General features: G+C 39.5%; 1 protein-coding gene across 2 annotated transcripts in view; it reads right to left on the bottom strand.

Moving 5' to 3' along the window:
• The window catches only part of LOC126473487 (uncharacterized protein C1orf109 homolog), a 54,287-nt gene that overhangs the window by 14,420 nt on the left and 16,705 nt on the right, over nucleotides 1–23,162 (bottom strand). For both annotated transcript variants that reach the window (XM_050100563.1, XM_050100564.1), the window contains exon 3: nucleotides 12,163–12,327. In XM_050100563.1, coding sequence (XP_049956520.1) covers nucleotides 12,163–12,327 — 165 coding nt within the window. The remainder of the gene's footprint in view (nucleotides 1–12,162; nucleotides 12,328–23,162) is intronic.

The following is a 23,162-nucleotide window of genomic DNA, read 5'->3' as shown; positions in this document are numbered from 1 at the left end:
GACCATCATCAGTTATTTTGCTCCCCAAATAGCAAAACTCCTTTACTACTTTAAGTGCCTCATTTCCTAATCTAATTCCCTCAGCATCACCCGACTTAATTCGACTACATTCCATTATCTTTGTTTTGCTTTTGTTGATGTTCATCTTATATCCTCCTTTCAAGACACTGTCGATTCCATTCAACTGCTCTTCCAAGTCCTTTGCTGCCTCTGACAGAATTACAATGTCATCGGCGAACCTCAAAGTATTTATTTCTTCTCCATGAATTTTAATACCTACTCCGAATTTTTCTTTTGTTTCCTTTACTGCTTGCTCAATATACAGATTGAACAACATCGGGGAGAGGCTACAACCCTGTCTTACTCCCTTCCCAACCACTGCTTCCCTTTCATGCCCTTCGACTCTTATAACTGCCATCTGGTTTCTGTACAAATTGTAAATAGCCTTTCGCTCCCTGTATTTTACCCCTGCCACCTTTAGAATTTGAAAGAGAGTATTCCAGTCAACATTGTCAAAAGCTTTCTCTAAGTCTACAAATGCTAGAAACGTAGGTTTGCCTTTCCTTAATCTTTCTTCTAAGATAAGTCGTAAGGTCAGTATTGCCTCACGTGTTCCAGTGTTTCTACGGAATCCAAACTGATCTTCCCCGAGGTTGGCTTCTACTAGTTTTTCCATTCGTCTGTAAAGAATTCGTGTTAGTATTTTGCAGCTGTGACTTATTAAGCTGATAGTTCGGTAATTTTCACATCTGTCAACACCTGCTTTCTTTGGGATTGGAATTATTATATTCTTCTTGAAGTCTGAGGGTATTTCGCCTGTTTCATACATCTTGCTCACCAGATGGTAGAGTTTTGTCAGGACTGGCTCTCCCACGGCCGTCAGTAGTTCCAATGGAATATTGTCTACTCCGGGGGCCTTGTTTCGACTCAGGTCTTTCAGTGCTCTGTCAAACTCTTCACGCAGTATCGTATCTCCCATTTCATCTTCATCTACATCCTCTTCCATTTCCATAATATTGTCCTCAAGTACATCGCCCTTGTATAGACCCTCTATATACTCCTTCCACCTTTCTGCTTTCCCTTCTTTGCTTAGCACTGGGTTTCCATCTGAGCTCTTGATATTCATACAAGTCGTTCTCTTATCTCCAAAGGTCTCTTTAATTTTCCTGTAGGCGGTATCTATCTTACCCCTAGTGAGATAGGCCTCTACATCCTTACATTTGTCCTCTAGCCATCCCTGCTTAGCCATTTTGCACTTCCTGTCGATCTCATTTTTGAGACGTTTGTATTCCTTTTTGCTTGTTTCACTTACTGCATTTTTATATTTTCTCCTTTCATCAATTAAATTCAATATTTCTTCTGTTACCCAAGGATTTCTACTAGCCCTCGTCTTTTTACCTACTTGATCCTCTGCTGCCTTCACTACTTCATCCCTCAAAGCTACCCATTCTTCTTCTACTGTATTTATTTCCCCCATTCCTGTCAATTGCTCCCTTATGCTCTCCCTGAATCTCTGTACAACCTCTGGTTCTTTTAGTTTATCCAGGTCCCATCTCCTTAAATTCCCACCTTTTTGCAGTTTCTTCAGTTTTAATCTACAGGTCATAACCAATAGATTGTGGTCAGAGTCCACATCTGCCCCTGGAAATGTCTTACAATTTAAAACCTGGTTCCTAAATCTCTGTCTTACCATTATATAATCTATCTGATACCTTTTAGTATCTCCAGGGTTCTTCCATGTATACAACCTTCTTTCATGATTCTTAAACCAAGTGTTAGTTATGATTATGTTGTGCTCTGTGCAAAATTCTACCAGGCGGCTTCCTCTTTCATTTCTGTCCCCCAATCCATAGCTTACAAAAGTTATATTAAAATCTGAAAATTACGAGTAGACAGAATACCAAACCAGTACTTATCTTCAAGAAACACAATTCCTAGCACTGCCCTCTCCTTTCCCAAGTTTCTCTGAGCAATCCCTTTTTCCTGCCTCAAAAAGAAACTTATAGCTCTTAAAGCTGCAAGTACTATTTCCTACTTTGAGTGTTTCAGTCTTAACAGTACAAGGAACAGCATCTTCTGAAGCTAAGAACTGGGCAACCAAGAACTTGCCAACCTTGCTCACTAAGTCATTTTAACAATCTCTCAGCTGAATTTTCTCTTTGATTCAAACGAAAGTGTGTCACACTAATGTTCTGCACACAAAATACAAGCACATGTTATAAACAGACAGAATCATATACATAAAGGAGTAGATGTATGAGCTCATCACACAATATGATTTTTATCTCATTGCTGAGCAGGGCTGCAAAAGCTAGACTTAAAACATCCTTTTTGTGTCTATGTGCAATGTGTGTGGAAGTCTGGTGGTTATTCTCATCCAAAGCAAACTGATGATTGCTGAAATTGCTACTGCATATTTCAAAAATGAAAAAATTATGATTAAAATTATTGGTGTGGTGGAGATGCTGCAGTAGGGTTTTCATCAATGTTTTGCCATTTGGGGCAACACATGGTTTCTTTTAACCTGTATATCCTTGAAGTCCTAAAAGGAAAAAGCCAATGTAATGTCAGTTCACTTTAAATGAACAAAATGTGGCATTTTAATTAACAAATGGAGATAAATCATATATATCAGGTTATCCACAAATACCTCCGGAGTTTCGGAAAACAAATGCATGAAAACTAAAGGACATACAGAAAAATGACACATATCAGTATAAAGGACGTCTCTCCCAGTTCTGATTCATATTGTGTTCCATGCCACAATTGCAGAGTTAAGCACTAGGACAAGGCGTATCAGAACATGTAGCCAAATCATCCACAACTACTTCAGTGATTACCCTTTTTAGAAGTGTCCTTCCTCTTCAACCGAACAGCTTATTGTGATATTCATTGTGACAATAGATAAAACCTTAGAGAACTTAAAATTTGTCATCCTTCTTCACTAGTTCAGTGTCCCCCTTCTTCCCACATCAATTCTTCCAGATGATTCTCTTAAATTTCTCTTAAACTCATCAGCATTACTAAATTGTAGTCCCAGTCTATATGTCCTCCTGGGTATGCTTTACAATCCAATATTTGATTTCAGAATCTCTGCCTGACCATGTTGGAATCTAGCTGCCATCTGCGGAAACATTATAATCACTGAAAAAACATAAGGCCTCTGTGCAGGAAAAGCAAATGGCATCCTTGGGGAACTTTACAATTGGTAAGTATTATAACCTTTAATCCTAATAAATTGCGTGAATAGACGGCGTAGAGCAATAGCGAGTTACATGCTTCCAACTCCGAATCTGTCACTCCACTGCCATGCCGTGACGTGCGGCCGGCGCCGTTCATAGCCAGGTGGCGCTCCCGCGCTCGGCCGAGTTGCAAAGCGCCTCTATCGCCGTGTTCGCGTACTGACGTAGTGGCACTTTTAAATCTCGTGGCACTGTCACAACACTTTTCCCGCCCTTGAAAAAAAAAAAAAAAAAAAAAAAAAAACACTCACTTCCTTGGAGGCACGGACAGTGCGGAGACATCCATGGCCTCTTGGGAGGCCCCGAGAAGATCCCGCGGAGAAACACGAGAGTATGGTCGGAAATGTCCAGGACGGAAGCTTGCGCATGGAACGCGCCTCCTGGACGAGATGATGGGGGAAAACTCCGGAGCAGCATCCATAGGTGTCGTGGACCTGGGGGTGTGCCCCAGCGAGATGGGTCCTGGAGAAGGCGGCGTCGCGACTGGGGCCGGTTCCGGCGTACTCGGAAGCGGTAGCGACGTCGGCTGCAGCAACACGCCCGGAAGATCGGCAGCAGCGACAGGACTGGCTTCTCAGGCTGGTGGAGACCGCCCCGGTGGCACCGGCGTGGCCACCACTCGTGGGCGCATCTGGTCGTAATGGCGAACAACCATGCCGTCGTCCGTACGTATTTCACAAAGCCGGCGGCCGCGAAGAGCCTGGACCACCACTGGAATCCATTTAGGGCGAGATCCATACCCCCATGCCCACACGTCGGCGCCCACCGGGTATTTTCCCGCACTAGGGGACACAGTACAAGGCCTGACAGGGTGAAGCAGGTGCAGCAGAGTGCGCGGTTGGCGGCCATGCATGAGTTCAGCAGGGCTGCGATGACCCAGAGGCGTGAAGCGATAAGAACTCAGAAATTGCAACAGAGCGTCATCTGTGGAAAAATCACTAAGGAATTTTTTCATCTGGCTTTTGAAAGTGCGGACAAGGCGCTCGACCTCCCCATCCGATTGCGGATGGAAGGGTGGTGCTGTAACATGATGAATCCCTTGTCCAGTACAAAAATTACGGAAGGCCTGCAAAGAGAACTGAGGGCCATTGTCCGTGACAATCGTGGATGGAAGACCTTCTAGTGCAAAGATTTTGGACAAAGCCAGTGTCGTCGCTGCAGTGGTGGGCGACGGACATCGAACAACAAACGGAAACTTCGAGAAGGCGTCAATCAACAGTAGCCAATAAGTGCCGAGGAAATGTGTAAATCCTGTATTCGTATCTGTGGCTAAGTGTGTTCAGCGATGTTTACGAAAAACAAGATATATGTTTCCAACAGTGCCTCATAAAAGTAATATACATCTAGTGAAAGTTTTAACTTGTGAAATTGTGAAAAACAAGACACAATGGTTTCAAAAATACGTCCTAAAAGAGATATATATATACCTGCAGAAAGATTTATCTCCACAGATACTCAACCACCCACACAATGGGTACAAAAAAGCACTAAATGTATATACCATCTGATGATGAGTTGCTAGGCAGCTCGAAACCGGTCATGGTTAAATAAAATACATCTACATAAAAGGCGACTGGTTGCAGTAATTTCTGAAAACCTTTTCACACCACAGTCGCAGTGTTCCACATCCACAATGGATAAAAGCCTAATTTCTTGTGGTTCGAGGATCTGGTGTAAGTCTTTCTATTGGACACCACTTCAGTAACTTCCCAGTTATCCAAGCAAGGAAATGGGATGCACAGTTTAAAGTGGAATCCGAATTGCATGTTGTTCCTGGCAACTTCTCAAATCTTCGAGAGGTCAGGCTAGGTTAAAATGATGCCTCAAAAATCCACAGTCCGACGGTTCTTCTGATTGCACTGACTTGGAAGCCTAATTCTTTACACTATCAAGGGACCATAGATATTTGACACACATTTCAACTTGATAGCTCTGCATGTTCCTGAGAAAAGTGGGTCTTAAAGAGAGAGACAGACAGACATACATACAGTCAACAAATGACGAAAAATATTTTTTTATGTGATATAACTACAAATTAACAACTTTCAGATTTTTTCCTTTGCTTGTACAGTGAAATCTTGCTTCTTGCCAAATTTTATGATTCTAAGTCAAGGGAAATACTCTATAGGTTCTGATGAGTGAGTTTGCAAGTATCAAAATTTGTGGCGTAAACAGCCGTATCTTGAATGTATTGACTCAGAAGCTTAAATATTTTGTACTGCCAAGGGCCCATACTCCTGAGTACCTGACATAAATTTCAACTTTATCTCTACCCACTCCTGAGAAACTGAGGTCTTAACAGTCAGACAGACAACAAAGCGATCCTGTAACATTTCCAACTGAGGTAGGAGTCCTTAAAAAAAATATCATGAACTTCAGTTTGAAGAGGGAAAATGACACTTTGTGCTGCTTAGTGACACATTTTCTTTGTCACTTACTGCTTTGTTATCCTTGGCTATGAGCCAGGTGGTACCCTCTGTGGCAAAACTGAGGAGAGTGCCACTGTACTGGGAAGAAAGAGGGGGGAATATAGTGTAGTGACACCAGAACATGCTGCTTGAGTTGGGACAGCACTACAAGCCATCCTGGAACCCATGTGAAGTATGGTGCACTCCAGATGTACTAGAACAATTTGTTATTAACAAAAACTTGGCACATCATTTTGATAGTAAATTAATTTCCAGGAAGAAACATGTTTGAGTAGAGATGCACTTCATTTACTGAATGCGGACAAGAAAAAATTCCTGGATTTTTCCTGGTTTTCCCAGTTAAAATACACTTTTTCTTGGGCGAAAATACGTTTTTTCCTGGGCCAAGATATGTTATACCCCATGTGGAAGCACATTTTCTCTATGTTAAATGACAATATACTTTCCCTTGGAGCAATAAAACTTATCAATCCTTTGAATCGTGAAGGTTTTAAACACTAGAAATTACAGAAATAAAACCCAGCAAAAAACAATGCATTTTGGATAGATCTTTGATGTGTGGCACCATTTACAATGCATACTTTTGTTTTACAAAAGTATAAACATGAATTCCATCACATACAGCGCAGTAGCTTCCAAGGCACTGTAACAGAGATTGTGTTGCGCTTTTGTCAGTCAATTGTAGGTCATGCCATGTGATCTCACCAGCCAATGACAGCAGATATTAAGGGCATAGGACACATTGTTTAAAATAATAAACATACAGTGCAGCTACAAGAAAAGCTAAGCATTCACCAACAACATTGGTCATCAAAATTTTTTTGCGGTTTTTTCCGAGGGTGTGGTTAGGCAGGATCCTAAGCGCACAGCTTAAATTGCGGCAGCTGAATATTTCTGACAAGCACATTATAAATTTCAGTGCTGTGCAGTGAACATTTTTATGGTTATCTGGATGAATACATGTTCCATCCAGCACTTTGATTTTCCATAGAAAAACCAATTTCGTGTGCAATTGCTCAGGAACGCAATTCACAATTTTTTAAAGGATAATTTTACTTTTTGCCATTGTTACTCCATAATTTGTAATCTACGAAAGAACTACATTAAATATAAAAAAACTAACCTTGAAATGTGGTCTTTTTTTAGTGTTTGTTACCTTGTAAGATATATGAAACACAAGTGTTGCAGTAAACTTTTAAATAAGGGGTAAGTGGGTGGTCTTCTGCACATGAAGTTTTCTATATGGCTGGTCCTCAGTGTAAGTTCTGAATGAGGCTCTAATGCTCTGATTTAAGAAATTCAGGGCACATTCTCACAAGTAACATAATTCATCTAGCGTAATAGGAAATTTACTTTGAAAGTAATGCTTCTCAAACCACCATTTGCAATATTTTCGTGTGTTAGAAACATAAAGAGTTGTGATATCACGCTCATCAAAATGAGGCCCACATAAAGATGCATTGAAGGCAGTTTGTTGTTATGAAGTATTGCACAGCCTTCGACAAATTTTTCTGTCAGCAGATGCTTGTGTGCGCAATGTATTTTGATGTTGTAAATGAGGCTTTTTCTTTGCAACTAAAGCTTTATCTTCATGTTATTCTCTTCTTTATGTTTTACTACTGCAGTATGATTCTGCAGTAGTGCTCTACAGTAAAATTCTTTGTTAGAGTATCAGTTCTTACCAGTCAAAATTATAAAAATTTAACTGAAAACTAAAACAATGAAAAATTCCTGGAAGTCTAAAAGTTCTGTTTTTTCCCTGGATGAAATAAATTTCCAGACTTTTCCTGGTTGTCCTGGACCATATACAACCTGTACATTCTATTTTGTTCACTACCTATATGGTTGCTACAATAAGACTATGAATCTGGTTGCCCCCTCTTCCCAGCACTTGAATTTGCAACTGTGCCATAGGTATGAATAAAAAAAGACATTACACTATCTTGTAACTGGGCTCTGGTTAGTTATGTTTTGTGGCATGTAATTTGGTTTAAGAGTTATTAGTTGTGTTTAAGAACCACTCTACTTACATTTTCATGTACTATCATTTGTTTTGACCTGTTGGGGGTTGTCTGGAGTTTGGTCACAGACTCACTGCATTTCTTTGTGAAAGTATTGGCTTAAAGCAAAACTCATAGGTGGCACAATGCGGGATTAATTACAGTTCCCATGAATTATCACATTTTGGTTTATATGTACTGGGCATCAGATGTGTAGCACAATTGGTTGTCAGTGTGCATCATGTGTGAATGTACATTGGCCATATGTAAGTAGTAGTGTTATACTATGTACAGGTTCTGCCTGCTACTAACTGTGTTAGTTTCAGTAAAGGTATTTTAAATGATACAAACAGGTATGACATGTTAACAGACTCCTCTGCAAGCTATCATGTTAAAGAAGAATTTTGTTGTTGTTACTCTTACTGCATATAAGATGTTGCTGCCTCAGAGTTTTTGAAATTTTAAATTGTGTTGGGCACTCTATGTTTTAAGAGTTATCATTTTGAACTTGATAACAAGCACATATGTATTACCTTTGAAACCAGAATATTATTTTATTAAAAGTTAATGTGTCTTATATCTGCCATTGAAATGGCAAGAATTTAACTGCCTCCCTTCACAGGATGTTATGTATAGGTATTGCAACCCTTCTATCTTGGCTTATTTCTAACAATTTCAGATGAGAAAAACTGTCCACCTATGTATTGCATTTAAACTGGTGGTGAAGATGCACCATACATAACTGATGTCCTGTAAGCTGGGGATGAGCATTTATTAGTTGGGAGTGAAATCAGCTGCTAACTGTATTAACGAAAGCTGTTGACCCAGGCTGTGTAATTTATCTATAAGTATCTTGCTGTAGCATTCTCAGAATTTGTAATATTCAGACAATAAATGTTAACAACTCATCCTCCACATTAATCAGCCAGTTCATCATTTCCACTACCAACAATTGTAACAACTGTTAAATGAAATGGAGGTGGTGCTCTGTAAACTTCACACCATACGCAAAATTTCTACGAATGAGTATTGAGTCCTAGTTGATGTGTGAACACATAAAGAGAGTTGCAAACAGAGTGTCATCAGTATGTTATGCTCCTGAAGTCCTGTCAATATGTAACAGCCAGTGCCTTTTAGTTACATACTATTCATATAGGCACTCATTTCTTAGCTATGGCATTCTTTTCTGGGAAACAAATCCACAAAATAGGAACAAATTTTCAAAACTACAGATGAAGGCCTTGAAATAACCAAAAATAGTAATCAGGCTCATTCTTAAGATTTGTTGCATGCACTGGAGATTTTAACTACACCAATCAAGTGTATTTATGCTGTCACCTGACATCACCTGTCTGCAGCAATTTGAAAGCCCGCTCAAGTAGAGCTGCAGTAGCATATTCACAGGAAGCAGGTGGTAGTACCATGAGGTACACACATGCAATCACTCTGCATGAACTCCATTACATTAATTTGCACTGCTGTCAAATGATTATGTGACTGATTGACACAACTGATTTTGAGCACAAGTTGAATTGCCGATTTACGTAATGGTACTCAGTGCATCAATTTGTGTTTGTTTTTCTGATATGTATGCATCTGGGTAATATACTCTGTGACATATGTCAAGCATTGTGGTAATTCTAATTGATTGGCAGTGTGTAATTCAGCAGGACCATGGGATCCCTCAACTAAAGCTAAACTTCTTGTTTATAGCATACTTTGTCTAGTACAATTTTATTTGGGTCTCTGCTTTTATTTACAATGAATGTAACACTGTACATTTATTCTCTGCCTGTAACAATATTTATTATCATTGTGTGGATTGGACATTTTGCGTAGAGTTCGTGTTAAAATTAATTTTCAGAACTATATTTGAGGTATAATTGCAGGATTCTTTTTCAGTCATCAACTTAACCTTATTTGGCTCTCATCTTTGACTCACATTGAGTTTAAGACTGTAAGTCCATTCTATTTTTAATATTTTTTATTGTTATTGCTTTTATTCTTTGGGGTTTGCACATTCACTGTGGGCTTAAACTATCTGCTAGTGTCTCTTGCATTTGGTTTCTCTTGAGGAAGTGTTGCCTTGGTAATAATTATTTCCCATAGGTAACTGATTTTAAAGCAAAGATGTTTTCAGTAAGTGTATGTAAACTGCTATTTTATTAGGTTGTGAAATAAAATGTATGATTACTCACAAAGCAACCCACTCCTACCACTTCCATAATAATATTTACAAAGCAGTTACGCACACAGAAAAACTTTGATAATTACTGTTCAACCAGCTATGCCTGTGACCATGGAAGAAAATATAGAATGAATTTACATTCAACATGAAAAACTAAACATAAAACTTGAAACAGCATTTTCTACCAGGGAATAAAATTATAGAATGAACTGTCCAAGAAAATGAAAGAGGATACTAAACTTATTGCCTTATATAAGGTGAAGGATTACTTAGATACCACAGAGTTGGGGCTCGGTAAAAACTGTAACACAAGCAATTAATAATAAAAGACCTCTGTCATTTCAGGCCGCACATTTGCATAACAATGTTCTTTTTTTCTGCAAAAACTTACTCCAAGGCTGCTGCTATAAGTAACACTAACAAATTATAAGCTTTCTGAGCTCAATGTCTCACTCACTGTGGAGAGACGGTGACTCAATTTTCAAGGCAAACAAGTCAGAAGTGTGGTATACAAAATGGAAACCAAAGTTAATTGTCATGGTCTTGATGTCAGCTGATAATGTGTGTAATGTGTGCAGTGAGTGGTGAGAAATGATTAAACGGTGTAGCACTGTTTCTTTACATTATGAAATATCTTCTTCACAAGACTGTACAAATATAAACAAAACAATATTGTACATTCATTTACTACTACTACTACTACTACTACTACTACTACTACTACTAATAATAATAATAATAATAATAATAAGTTGATGACTGAAAAAGAATCCTGCAATTATACCTCAAATATAGTTCTGAAAATTAATTTTAACACGAACTCTACGTTATACACTGGATCTGTGCTGGTCTCAGTAGAATTTACGTCACAGCAGCCACTGTGCCTGATAATAATTTCTGTTATATAGATAAAGCCCTATGTTTTTGTGGGACTTGGTACAACTCGAGTCTCCACACATCATGTGTGTGCTAGGTGTTCAGTTACATGGTCCGAAGCACAGTATACATTAATTACTGAATACCCCGCAAGACTTTAAGGACAGTGCTCAATACATGTGTTTGACATATCAGGCAACGATAGTTGTTCTTACTGTTACATGAAAATATGACAACAGTAACCTCTGATGTGTTTGACACTTCAACTGTTTACTTAGAAGTTTGCTGTGGGACATTTGGTTAGCAATGTCATTTATAGCTGCCCAGGAATCAGAGTTTCTTAGTGCAGGCCGAAGATTCACTCCACAATGATGATCCCCCTATATCTCTGTTTCGATAACATTATAATACAACATGATTAGGTGTACCAATCTCTCCAGTTCCATTCTTCTGACTTATTTTTGCTGATTCTATGCACAGATGTACAGGGCATGATCCTTGTCTCATTATAAAACAGATCATGCCTCTACTTGGGTTCGTATACTGCAGCTTCTTCCTTTCTTGTATGCCAGGGAACAACTGCTAAACCTGATGGTCCCAGTCCCTCTATTCTGTACTGGTTCTCCTGAACTTAAGTGAACTTTATTCATGATTTGTTTCCCCAGTGACCTGCCACATCATCTTAATGTACCCTTTCTGCAAGCAATAGCATGCAGCCCCGTACCTGAGGATTATCTCATCTGGATGTTTTCAGAATTATTAACAAAATTTCTGCTGATGCTCCAATAAATCTTAAAAGAACATACTGCTGGATGCATCTTACGTAAGCTCTCACATATTGGTAGTGCAGCTACTGGGCCCACATACTTGCTGCAAATCCAACAATGGTAATTAAGATGGCACTATGATACAGTCTCACTGCTGACAATGATAATAATAAGTCACAGTTCCAACTAGGTCATGTTGTGCATGATCTTGTAAGCTCTCGCAGGGACTTGACTGAGATGAAGTGATAAGTTTCTTTTTTATTTGTCTTTGTACAATATCAAATTATATACAATATTGTACATTATGGATAAATCAAATGAGGTTGCACTATTGCTGCTAAAAGACTGGCCTTGTATTTGGAAGGATGGGGACTCTATTACCCATCCACTTATCGTCGTTTAGATTCTTCATGATTTTACTAAATTACCTTAAAGCAAATGGTTCTTGAAACAAGACCACTGCTATTACCTGTCCCATCCTTGTCGAAACAGACATATAATAATGTAAATGCCTGTACATATAAATTATGTTTTTTGTTCTTAAGCTGTAATACCATGACACATTCAACACCTTTGTAAAAAAGATTCACAGATGAATACTACTACTACTACTACTGCTACTACTACTACAGTGGAAACAAATACAATACCAAAGGATACAGGGTATGATAGTATCGAGACACATCTTCTATCCACTCTATGAGCAAGGCAGCAGATGGCACTGTTGGAGAGCCCTGTAAGGGCACGGTTTCAACTTCATCACATGCACGACGCACTGTATCACACTTGTCCTGAAGCTCTTGGTTTAGAGAACTACAGTCTTTCCTATAAGAAGGATAATTTTCACATAGATCCGTATAAAGTGGTTCAATAATAAATGTATTTACCATTAACTACAAAATAACAAAAGAATTCTCTTCAGTAAATAGGTATATGGTTACAAGTTTTTACGCACCAGATAGAAGAGTCACTGAACAGCAATCGGAAACAAAGCAAATGATGGAGATTGGCAGTTTCCAACAGTCAATCAGTCTCTCTCTCTCTCTCTCTCTCTCTCTCCCCCCCCCCCCCCCCACTCTCTCTCTCTATCTATCTATCTTTAATACACACACACACACACACACACACACACCAGTTAGCAATACAGTGAGCAGCGATAAATACATTATATCCCTGAATTACCACTTTGCCTGCCACTGACAAGCATACTGGAAGACATACTTTTGAGGATTCTGACTACTTTTTAACAAAATATATGCTAATGGGACATGATAATGGATTCATTACATCTACGTTACCACACTGATGGAGAATCCATTTTACCAAAACTATTCTCAGCAGCCGCAGCGATAGTTTTCAGATCTCTAAATTAAGAAAAAGAATAATATATTGCCAAAGTCTTTCACCAGGGACCAAATCAATATTTGTCCGGTTACGATCCTGTAAACTTGAAAATGGGTTCACAAGATAAATACATTTTGGAGAATATTCACACTGTTAAATATGAAATTGCTCTACCAAGCACTGAAAGAAAACCCATCAACATAAGAAGAAATATTTGATATTGGGATGTACCTCAATCACTTTTGCTTTTTTAAGGATCTCATATTCTTTGCTCTAGAGCAGATGAATACAAACAACTAGTTGGAGAACCTAATAAAGCAAGTTTCAAAATGCACCTGAAAATTATTGTTAACTACTACAATTACATATAGCTGCTGCAGACTATGGCCACCGCTACGAACTTGTTAGTAGAGTAAGTTTCAAAGTACTCCTGAAAATCAGTTACAATAAAAATCATCTCCACCACCATCAGCAGCAGCAGCTATTTGACACCCACTGTATAGTCATGAGTTGAGTTATATGAATCCATGGAGCTCCTGCACGTTTTCTAATGACATCTACCCACCTTCCATTAGTTAACTGTAGATGTCTTTTCTTAACTCCTGGAACTTCCTTTTTTCCAGCTGTCTCCCATTTGCCTGGCTATATATCCTGCCCACGTCTGTTTCGCTTGAGTTGCAGTTGGAAACAAGTCTCTGAACCCAGCATGTTCTCTGATATACTTGCTTGTTTTCACAATTACTTCACCTTTGAAAGCATCAACTACAAAAAAAATTGTGGTACAGCAATGGGCACCTGCACGGCGCCAACCTATTCACTGGCCTCCCAGAGGCATTCTTCCTGTACCTCTCCAAATGTACCAAGGATCTCACTGAGGCCTTCACAGACCAGAATTACTCAACCAACCTTGTACAGAAACAGATCTCTAGTGCCTTGTCTTTCCAGTCACCTACCACCTCCCACTCATGCCCTGAAATGAGGAACATCCAAACCACTATACTTCCCACACCTCTCTTAGTGATAGTCCACTGCCCATAATATCCTCTTCCATCTCTGCTCCACCCCTGCTCCTAGTCCCTTGTCTTATGGCTCATATCTCTGCAATACACCTGGTTGGAAGACACGCCCCTTACATCCTTCCATCACCACCTACTCCAGTCCATCCACAGGCATCACCTATCCCATTAAAGTCAGAGCTACCTGCGAAAGCATTCATGTGATCTACGAACTAAGCTGCAACCACTGTGCTGCCTTCTACATGGGCCTGACAACCAACAAGCCATCTATCCACAGGAGTCGCCACTAACAAACTGTGGCCAAGAGACAGCTGGACTACCCAATTGCTGAAGCCTCTGGCCTTTGGCTCAGTTGCTGCCCAACACACCATCCACTGTAGCCTGGGCCATTTGGATCCTTCCTGCCAACACCAGCTTTTCTGAATTGTGCAGGTGGGAACTCTCCCTTCATTACTTTCTTGTAAGCCCCCACCCCCTTCCGTCAACCTTCACTAGTCCCTGCCCTTCACTTATCTATCCCCTTCCATGCTTCCACTCAAGTACCACAAAGCCTTCTATTCCACCAATGCACTCACTAGTCTTTTTCCCCTCCACTACTTCTCTCCTTTTCTGCTCCCCTTCCACCCCATCCCCAACTCAAACCTCCTGACAGTACCTACTGTGGCAGCCCAAACCTGTCCCAACCATGTCCTTGCATGCTCCCACAAGTATCAGTACACCTTCCCCCACTCCCCACTCCTACCCTGCTATCCCTCCCCCTCCCCATCCCAGCCTTCTCCTCACCCTCACCACCACCACCACCACCACCACCACCACCACCACCACCACCACCAGCACCCACAATTTGTTTTTCCCATGAGGCGCAGTTGCTGGACACAGTCTGACCTCAGCAGTCAGAGACAGTGGTCGTGTGTGTGTGTGTGTGTGTGTGTGTGTGTGTGTGTGTGTGTGTGTGTGTGTGTGTGTGTGTGTTCTAGTTGAGAAGAAGGCCTTTTGGCCGAAAGCTCAAATGCTTAACAATCGTTTAATTGCAGCAAACTATCCTTTTCATAATATTGTTGTTGTTTGTTTCCTCAGATCTCTCTGTTGCAATCAGTAGTTTTGAAACAGGTTCCACATTAGAAGTCTTTGCATCATCACCATAACTGAAACTGATAATATTCATTTATTGTAAACTTTTCGTTCTAGAAACATAGGAGGTCCATTTTTAAAGTCCCTGTTTAGTTTATCAAAGCCACTCCAGGTCAATTTTACTCTTGTATTTGTTGTAGGAATGTTCTAGTACAATGTAAATCATCCTTCTTTTTGTGTGTCCCTTTCGACAACTCAACACTTCTGCTTTTTGGTGAGTGATTCACTCTTCTACTTATTTGTTTTGCTGCCCTATCCAGTCATTATCTTAAACTGCCCAAACAACAAAAACTCTTCCAACTAGTTTAATGCCTTCATTATTAATTTATACTATTTCTCTTTTATGTGTTTATGGCATATTACTGTAGTCTTATTATAGGTGATCTGCAGGCCTATTTTTAAAATTGATTCTATTAAAATCTTTCAGTTCTTGTTAAAGTTTATATGGAATAGAGGCAAACAGTGCAATTAGAAAAACAAAAGATGTTTCACCTTTTTTTCCTTTAAAGATCTGAAGATTTTCACTAGTGCAACTGAGACTAATTTAAGTGCAGTAAAATCTCTTGCTTGCCTCCTCTCTCTGTCTTGGGTTTCTCACTATTCTGAAGAAGTCTAATGGAAGCTAGAGCACTGACATATACATTCTTTATCATACTAACACAGGTTGGACCAGTGCCTCTTTTCTCAATGGATAGTACAGGTTTTGTGAAAAACTAATCATAAAATTTCCCAAAAATCTGTGAATTCCAGACAAAGTGGTACTCCACAATCATTACACCAACGTATAATTTTGTCCCTGACTTGCAAATGGTTCATTGTAATATAGAGGAGACAAGGTATGGGAAGAAGTAAAGCTGTGAGAATGGGTTGCAAGTTGTGCTTGAGTAGCTCAGTTGACAGAGCAATTGACACCAAAAGGTAAAGGTTCTGGATTCAAGTCCCAGCTCGACAAGTTTTAATTTACCAGAAAGTTTCATTGTAATATACTCACTTTTATGTACAGGCTGATGTTGGATATAGTGGGGATCAGTGAAGTTAGATAGTAGGATGAACAGGACTTCTGGTCAGTGAGGGGTCTTTTTTTTTTGAGTCATCAGTCTTCTCACTAGTTTGATGCAGTCCACAATGAATTTCTGTCCTGTCCCAGAGTAGCATTTGCGACCTACATTCTCAATTATCTGCTGGATGTATTTCAATCTCTGTCTTCCTCTACACCTTTTACCCTCTACAGCTCCCTATAGTACTAGAGAAGTTATTCCATGATGTCTTAAAAGATGTATCATCTTGTCCCTTGTTCTTGTCACAGTTTTCCATATATTCCTACTCCTCTGATTTTGTGTAAAACTTCCTCATTCCTTAACTTATTACTCTGCCTAATTTTCAACACTCATCTGTCCTGCCACATATCAAATGCTTCAAATCTCTTCTGTTCGGGTTTCCCCACAATCCATGTTTCACTACCACACAATGCTGTCCTCCAAGCACACATTCTTAGAAATTTCTTCCTCAAATTAAAACCTATGTTTCATACTGATAGACTTCTCTTAGCCAGGAATGCCCTTTTTGTCAGTGCTAGTCTGCTTTTAATGTCCTCTTTGCTCCATCCATCATGGGTTATTTTGCTGCCTAGGTAGCAGAATTCATTAACTTCATCTACTTTGTGATCACCAGTTTCTCACTGTTCTCATTTCTGTTACTTCTCACTACTTCCATCTTTCTTCGATTTATTCTCAATCCTTATTCTGCACTCTTAGACTATTTATTCCATTCAGCAGATCCTGTAATTCTTCTTCACTTTCACTGAGGATAGCAATGTATTCAGCAAATCTTGTCATTTATATTATTTCGTCTTGACTTTTAAGTCCACTCTTGAACCTTTCTGTTATTTCCTCATTGCTTCTTCAATGTATAGGTTTAACAGTAGGGATGACAGACCTTCTTAATTTGAGTACTTCATTCTTGGTCTTCCACTATTATTATTCCCTCTTGGTTCTTGTACATGTTGTATATTAGCCGCCTCTCCCTATAGCTTATGCCTATTTTCCTCAGAATTTCAAACATCTTGCACCATTTGCCATTGTCAAATGCTTTTTCCAGGTCAATAAATCATATGAACATGTCTTAATTTTACTTTAGTCTTGCTTCCATTATCAACCGATATGTCAGAACTGCCTCTGTGGTGCCATTTACTTTCCTAAAGCCAACCACATCATCATCTAACACATCCTCTATTTTCTTCTCCATTCTTCTGTATATTATTCTTGTCAGCAACTTGGATGCATGACCTGTTAAGCCATTTGTACGACAATTCTTGCCCCTGTCAGCTCTTGTAACCTTCTAAATTGTGTGGATGATATTTCTATGAAATTCAGATGATATATCTCTAGGCTCGTGCATTCCACACACCAACATGAATAGTCATTTTGATGCCACTTCCCTAACGATTTTAGAAATTATGATGGAATGTTATCAGTCCCTTCTGCCTTATTTGATCTTAAGCCTTCCAAAGCTCTTTTAAATTCTGATTCTAATGCTGGATCCCCTATCTCTTCTATACTGATTTCTGTTTCTTTTTCCATCACATCAGACAAGTCTTCTCCCTCATAGAAGGTTTGAATGTACTCTTTCCATATATCTGTTTTTCCTTTGTATTTAACAGTGGAATTCCCATTGCACTCTTAATGTTACCACCCTTGCTTTTAATTTCACCAAAGGTTGTTTCGACTTTTCTATATGCTGAATCAGTCCTTCCGAAAATCATTCTTCACATTTTTCATGCAGCCATTTTGCCTTAGCTTCCTCGCACTTCCTATTTGTTTCATTCCCATGTCACTAATATTTCTGTATTCCTGAGTATTCTGGGACATTTTTGTACTTCCTTCTATCATCAATCAGCTGAAGTATTTCTTCTGTTACACATTGTTTCTTTGCAGTTACCGTCTTTGTATCTATGCCTTCATTTCCAATTTCTGTGATTGCCCTTTTTAAAGATGTCCATTCCTCTTCAACTGAGCTGCCTACTGAGCTATTGCTTATTGCAGTATCTAGAGCCTTAGAGAACTTCAATGTATCTCTTCATTCCTTAGTACTTCCATATCCGGCTTATTTGTGTGTAGATTCTTCCTGATTATCCCTTAAACATCAGCCAACTCTTCATGACTGCTAAATTGTGATCTGAGTCTGCATCTGCTCCTTGGTTTGCCTTACAACCCAGTATCTGATTTGGGAATCTCTACCTGACCATGATGTAATCTAAATGAAATCTTCCCATATCTCCCGGCCCTTTGCAAGTATACCTCCTCCTCCTGTGATTCTTGAACAGAGTATTCACTATTACTGACTGAAATTTACTGCAAAACTCAATCAGTCTTTCTCCTCTCTTATTCCTAGGAACCAAGCCCATATTCTTCCATAACTCTTTCTTCTACTCCTTCCCCTACAAATGCATTCCAATCCCCCATAACTATAAGATTTTCATCTCCCTTTACATACTTAATTACCCATTCAATAACCTCATATACTTTCTCTATGTCTTCAACTTCAGCTTGTGATGTCAGCATGTATACCTGCACTATCACTGTTAGTGTTGATTTTTCTCTCAATTCTGATGGGAATAACCCTATTACTGAACTGTTCACAGTAACACACTCTCTGCCCTACCGTCCTATTCAAATCAAATTCTATTCCTGTTATACCATTTTCTGCTGCTGTTGACATTACGCTATACTAATCTGATGAAGGATCCTTGTCTTCTTTCTAATTCACTTTACTGACCCCCATTAAATCTAGGTTGAGCCTTTGCATTTCCATTCTCAGGTTTTCTCGCTTACCTATCAGGTTCAAACTACTGACATTGCACATGTCGATTCGTAGAATGTTAAGGTCGGTTATTCAATCTTTTTCCTATGGTCACCTCCCCCTTGCTATTACCCTCCCAGAGATCCAAATTCGGGACTATACCAGAATCTTTTGCCAACGGAAACAGCACCGTGACAGTTTCTCAATTACGGGCCACATATCCCGTGGATACACACTGTGTATCTTTAATGCAGTAGTTTACACTGTCTTCTGCATCCTCATGTCATTAATCATAGCAGATTCTTCCATCTTTAGGGGCAGTACGGAGCTACAGCTGATAAGATTTTGCCTGAAATTTAGCAACTTCACTAATATGAATCCATCACAAAACTTTATGAGGTTAAAGTAAAGTACGATCATTTATTTTGTTGTTATTGGTCTGGTGAATCTAATAAAACATGTCCCAGACATGTACCTGCAGTAGTTTTCCAGAACATTCAGTCGTTTCCTAGCCTTGAAATGAGTTAGTTCTCTGTATTGTTCAGTGACAGCATAATAACAGTAGTGTATTTAAGTGAAACCATATAGTAACTGTTTTAATGTTGTAGTTTGTTGATTATTTATGAAATAGGGATGCCTTTCAAATTTATGGCAGAGGAATATGCCAATATGGTGTTTATTTATGGAAAATGTGATGGTAATGCTATGGTTGCAGTTAACGAATACTGCGAAGGTTATCTAACTCGGATGATTCCGAATGCAAGAACCATTAGCAGAGTATTTCGAATGTTACGGGAGACAGGTTCTCTACCTAGCATTCATAATCAGTACGAGCACTCAATACATGGAGGTGATGATGAGGATATTGTGGATGCTGTTCATCATTGCCAGAGTACCAGTACATGACATATCTCTCAACAACTAGGCATTTCACAATCTAAGGTATGGTATAGACCGAAGTAAAATAATCTGTATCCTTACCATAAACAGAAAGGGCATCATTTACATCCACGAGATCCTGTCCTTCACTTGGAGTTGTGCAACTGAACAGAGGAAAGGATTTCAGTATAAGATGAATGGGTAGCTTTGAGAGATGAAATACTGAAGGCAGCAGAGAATCAAATACGTAAAAAGACAAGACCTTGTCCTTGAATATCACAGGAGACTTTGAATTTAAGGAGCAAATATAAAAATATCACAAATGAAGCAAAGAAAGGAGAATAAAAACCACCTAAAAATGAGAGTGACACGACATTCAAAATGGCTAAGTGGGAGTGGCTAAGAGGACAAATTTTAGAAGCATGTATAATTAGGGGAACAATAGCTACTGCCTACAGGAAAATTAGAGAGGTCTTTGGAGAAAAAAAGGTGCAGTTGTAGGAATATAAAGAGCTCTGATGGAAAACGTACAAAGCAGAGACGGGAAAGATGGAAGGAATGTATAGAGGAGCTAAGTAAAGGAAATGATCTTGAAAGTAATATTATAGAAATGGAAGAGGAAGTAGCTGAAGATGAGGTGAGAGATATGACACTATAGGAGGAATTTGACAGAACACTGGAAGACCTAAGCTGAAACAAGGCCCTTGGAATATGTGATATTCCTTCATAGCTGCTGATACTGTTGGGGGAGACAGACACAAGTAAACTATTCCAAGTGGAGTGCAGGCATACAAGATGAGGGAAACACCCTCAGGCTCCAAGAAGAATATAATAATTCCAGTACCAAAGGAAACTAGTTCTGACACATGTGAATATTACTGAACTATACGTTCAGTAAGTCACGGTTACAAAATGCTGCTGGTGTGACTTATTTACAGAAGAATGGAAAAATTGCTAGAAGCTGACCTTGAGGGAGATCAGTTTGGGTTCCAGAAAAATGTTGGAACACGCGAGGCAATACTAACTCTACAACTTACCTTAAAAGATAGCTAACAAAAGGCAAACCTACAATTACACTGAGGTGACAAAAGTCATGGGATATCATGTTGGATTTCCTTTCGTAGTGCATAGTAGTGCACCAACTCCATGTGGCATAAACTCAACAAGTCATTGGAAGTCCCCTGCAGAAATACTGGGCCATACTATAGCCATCCACAACTGTGAAAGTGTTGCTGGTGCAGGATTTTGTGCATGAACTAGCCTGTCGATTATATCCCATATTGGACAATCTGGGTAGCCAAATCATTTGCTCAAACTGTTCAGAATGTTCTTCAAACCAATCGCAAACAATTGTGGCCTGGTAACATGATGCGCCGTTATCCATAACAATGCCATTGTTGTTTGGAAACATGAAGTCCATGAATGGCTGCAAATGGTCTCCAAGTAGCTGAAGGTAACTATTTCCAGCCAATGATTGGTTCAATCGGACCAGAGGACACAGTCCATTCCATGTAAACACAGTCCATACCCATTATAGAGCCACAACCAAATAGCACAATGGCTTCCAGAATGAGATTTTCACTCTGCAGCGGAGTGTGCGCTGATATGAAACTTCCTGGCAGGTTAAAACTGTGTGGCGGACCGAGACCCGAGTTCGAGTCATGGTCCGGCACACAGTTTTTATCTGCCAGGAAGTTTCAGAGCAATGGCTTGTTGACAAGTTGGGTCCACGGTTTCATGGTATCTGCACCCCACTCAAACCATACCATCAGATCTTACCACCTGAAATCAGAGCCCATCTGAACAGACCACCGTTTTCCAGTCATCCAGAGTCCAATCGATATGGTCACGAGCTCAGGAGAGGCACTGCAGGTGATGTCATACTGTTACCAAAGGCACTCTTGTCAGTCAGTGCTGCCACAGTCCATTAACACCAAATTTTGATGCACTGTCTCAATGAGTATGTTCATCACCTGTCCCACATTGATTGCTGCAGTTACTTCACGCAGTGCTCTGTGTCTGTTAGCACTGACAACTCTATGCAAACACCACTGCTCTCGGTCATTAAGTAAAGGCCATTGGTGACTGTGTTGTCTGTGGTGAGAGGTAATGCCTGAAATTTGGTATCCTTAGCAAATTGTTGACACTGTGGATCTCGGAATAATGAATTCCCTAACAATATCTGAAATTGAATGTTACATGTGTCTAGCTCCAACTACCATTCTGCATTCAAAGTCTGTTGAATCCTGTTGTGTGGCCATTATCACGTCGGAAACCTCTCCACATGAATCATCTGAGTACAAATGACAGCTTCACCAATGTGCTGCCCTTTTACACCTTGTGAACATGACACTACTGCAATCTGTATATGTGCATATTTCTAGCCCATGACTTTTGTCACCTTAGTGTACAGTATTTGTAGATTTGGAGAAAGCTTTTGACAAGGTTGACTGGAATACACTCATTAAATTTCTGAAGGTACCATGGGTAAAACACAGGGAGTGAAAGCTTGTTTACAGCTTGTACAGAAACCAGATGGCTGTTAGAAGAACGGAAGGGTTGAGAAGTGGTTGGAGAAGAGAGTGAGAGAGGTTTATAACCTATCTCTAATGTTATTCAATACGTAAAGTAAGCAAGCTGTGCAGAAAACAAAGAGACATTTGGAAAGGAAATTAAAGTTCAGGGAGAAGAAATAACAAGCTATGCAGTTTGCCGATGGCCCTTTAATTCTGCCAGAGATAGCACTGGACGTGGAAGCGTATTTTACAGTTCTTGAAAGGGGGATATAAGATGAAAATTAACAAAAACTAAATAAGGGTAGTGGGATACAGTCAAATTAAATCAGGTGCTGCTGAGGGATTAAATTAGGAAATGAGACACTAAAAGTAGAAGATGAGTTTTGTTATTTGGGTAGCAAAATAACTGATTATAGCCAAAGGAGACAATATAAAATGCCAAGGAAAGCGCTTCTGTAGAACAGAAATTTGTTAACACTGAATATAGATTTTAGTGTAAGTAATCTTTTCTGAAAGTAACTGTATGGAGTGTAGCCACGTATGGAATGGAAACATGGATCAGATTAGACAAGAAGAGAATAGAGGTTTTTGAAATGTAACACTACAGAAGAGTGCTGAAGATTAGATTGTTTAACTAATGAGGAGGTACTGAACAGAATTGGGGAGAAAAAAGGAATTTGTGTCTTAACTTGACTAAAAGAAGAGATCGCTTAACAAGACACACTCTGTGTGTGTGTGTGTGTGTGTGTGTGTGTGTGTGTGTGTGTGTGTGTGTGTGTGCGCGCATGGGATGGGGGTTAAAATCACAGGACTGGGTAGTGTGGAGAGCTGCGCAAAATCAGTCTTCGAACTGAAGACCATGACAACAATGGGAAGGAGTCAGATTGGTCTCTAGCTTTTTATGTCTTTCCTGTCTCCTTGCTTTCTAGTGTAACAACTGTGACTTTATTCAGTTTAGAGACATAATCTTGCTCCA

The sequence above is a fragment of the Schistocerca serialis genome, chromosome 4 (assembly GCF_023864345.2).
Source record: "Schistocerca serialis cubense isolate TAMUIC-IGC-003099 chromosome 4, iqSchSeri2.2, whole genome shotgun sequence".
Taxonomy (NCBI): Eukaryota; Metazoa; Arthropoda; class Insecta; order Orthoptera; family Acrididae; genus Schistocerca; species Schistocerca serialis.
The sequence above is the reverse complement of the archived record's forward strand: the minus strand, read 5'-3'. Positions and strand labels throughout refer to the sequence as shown.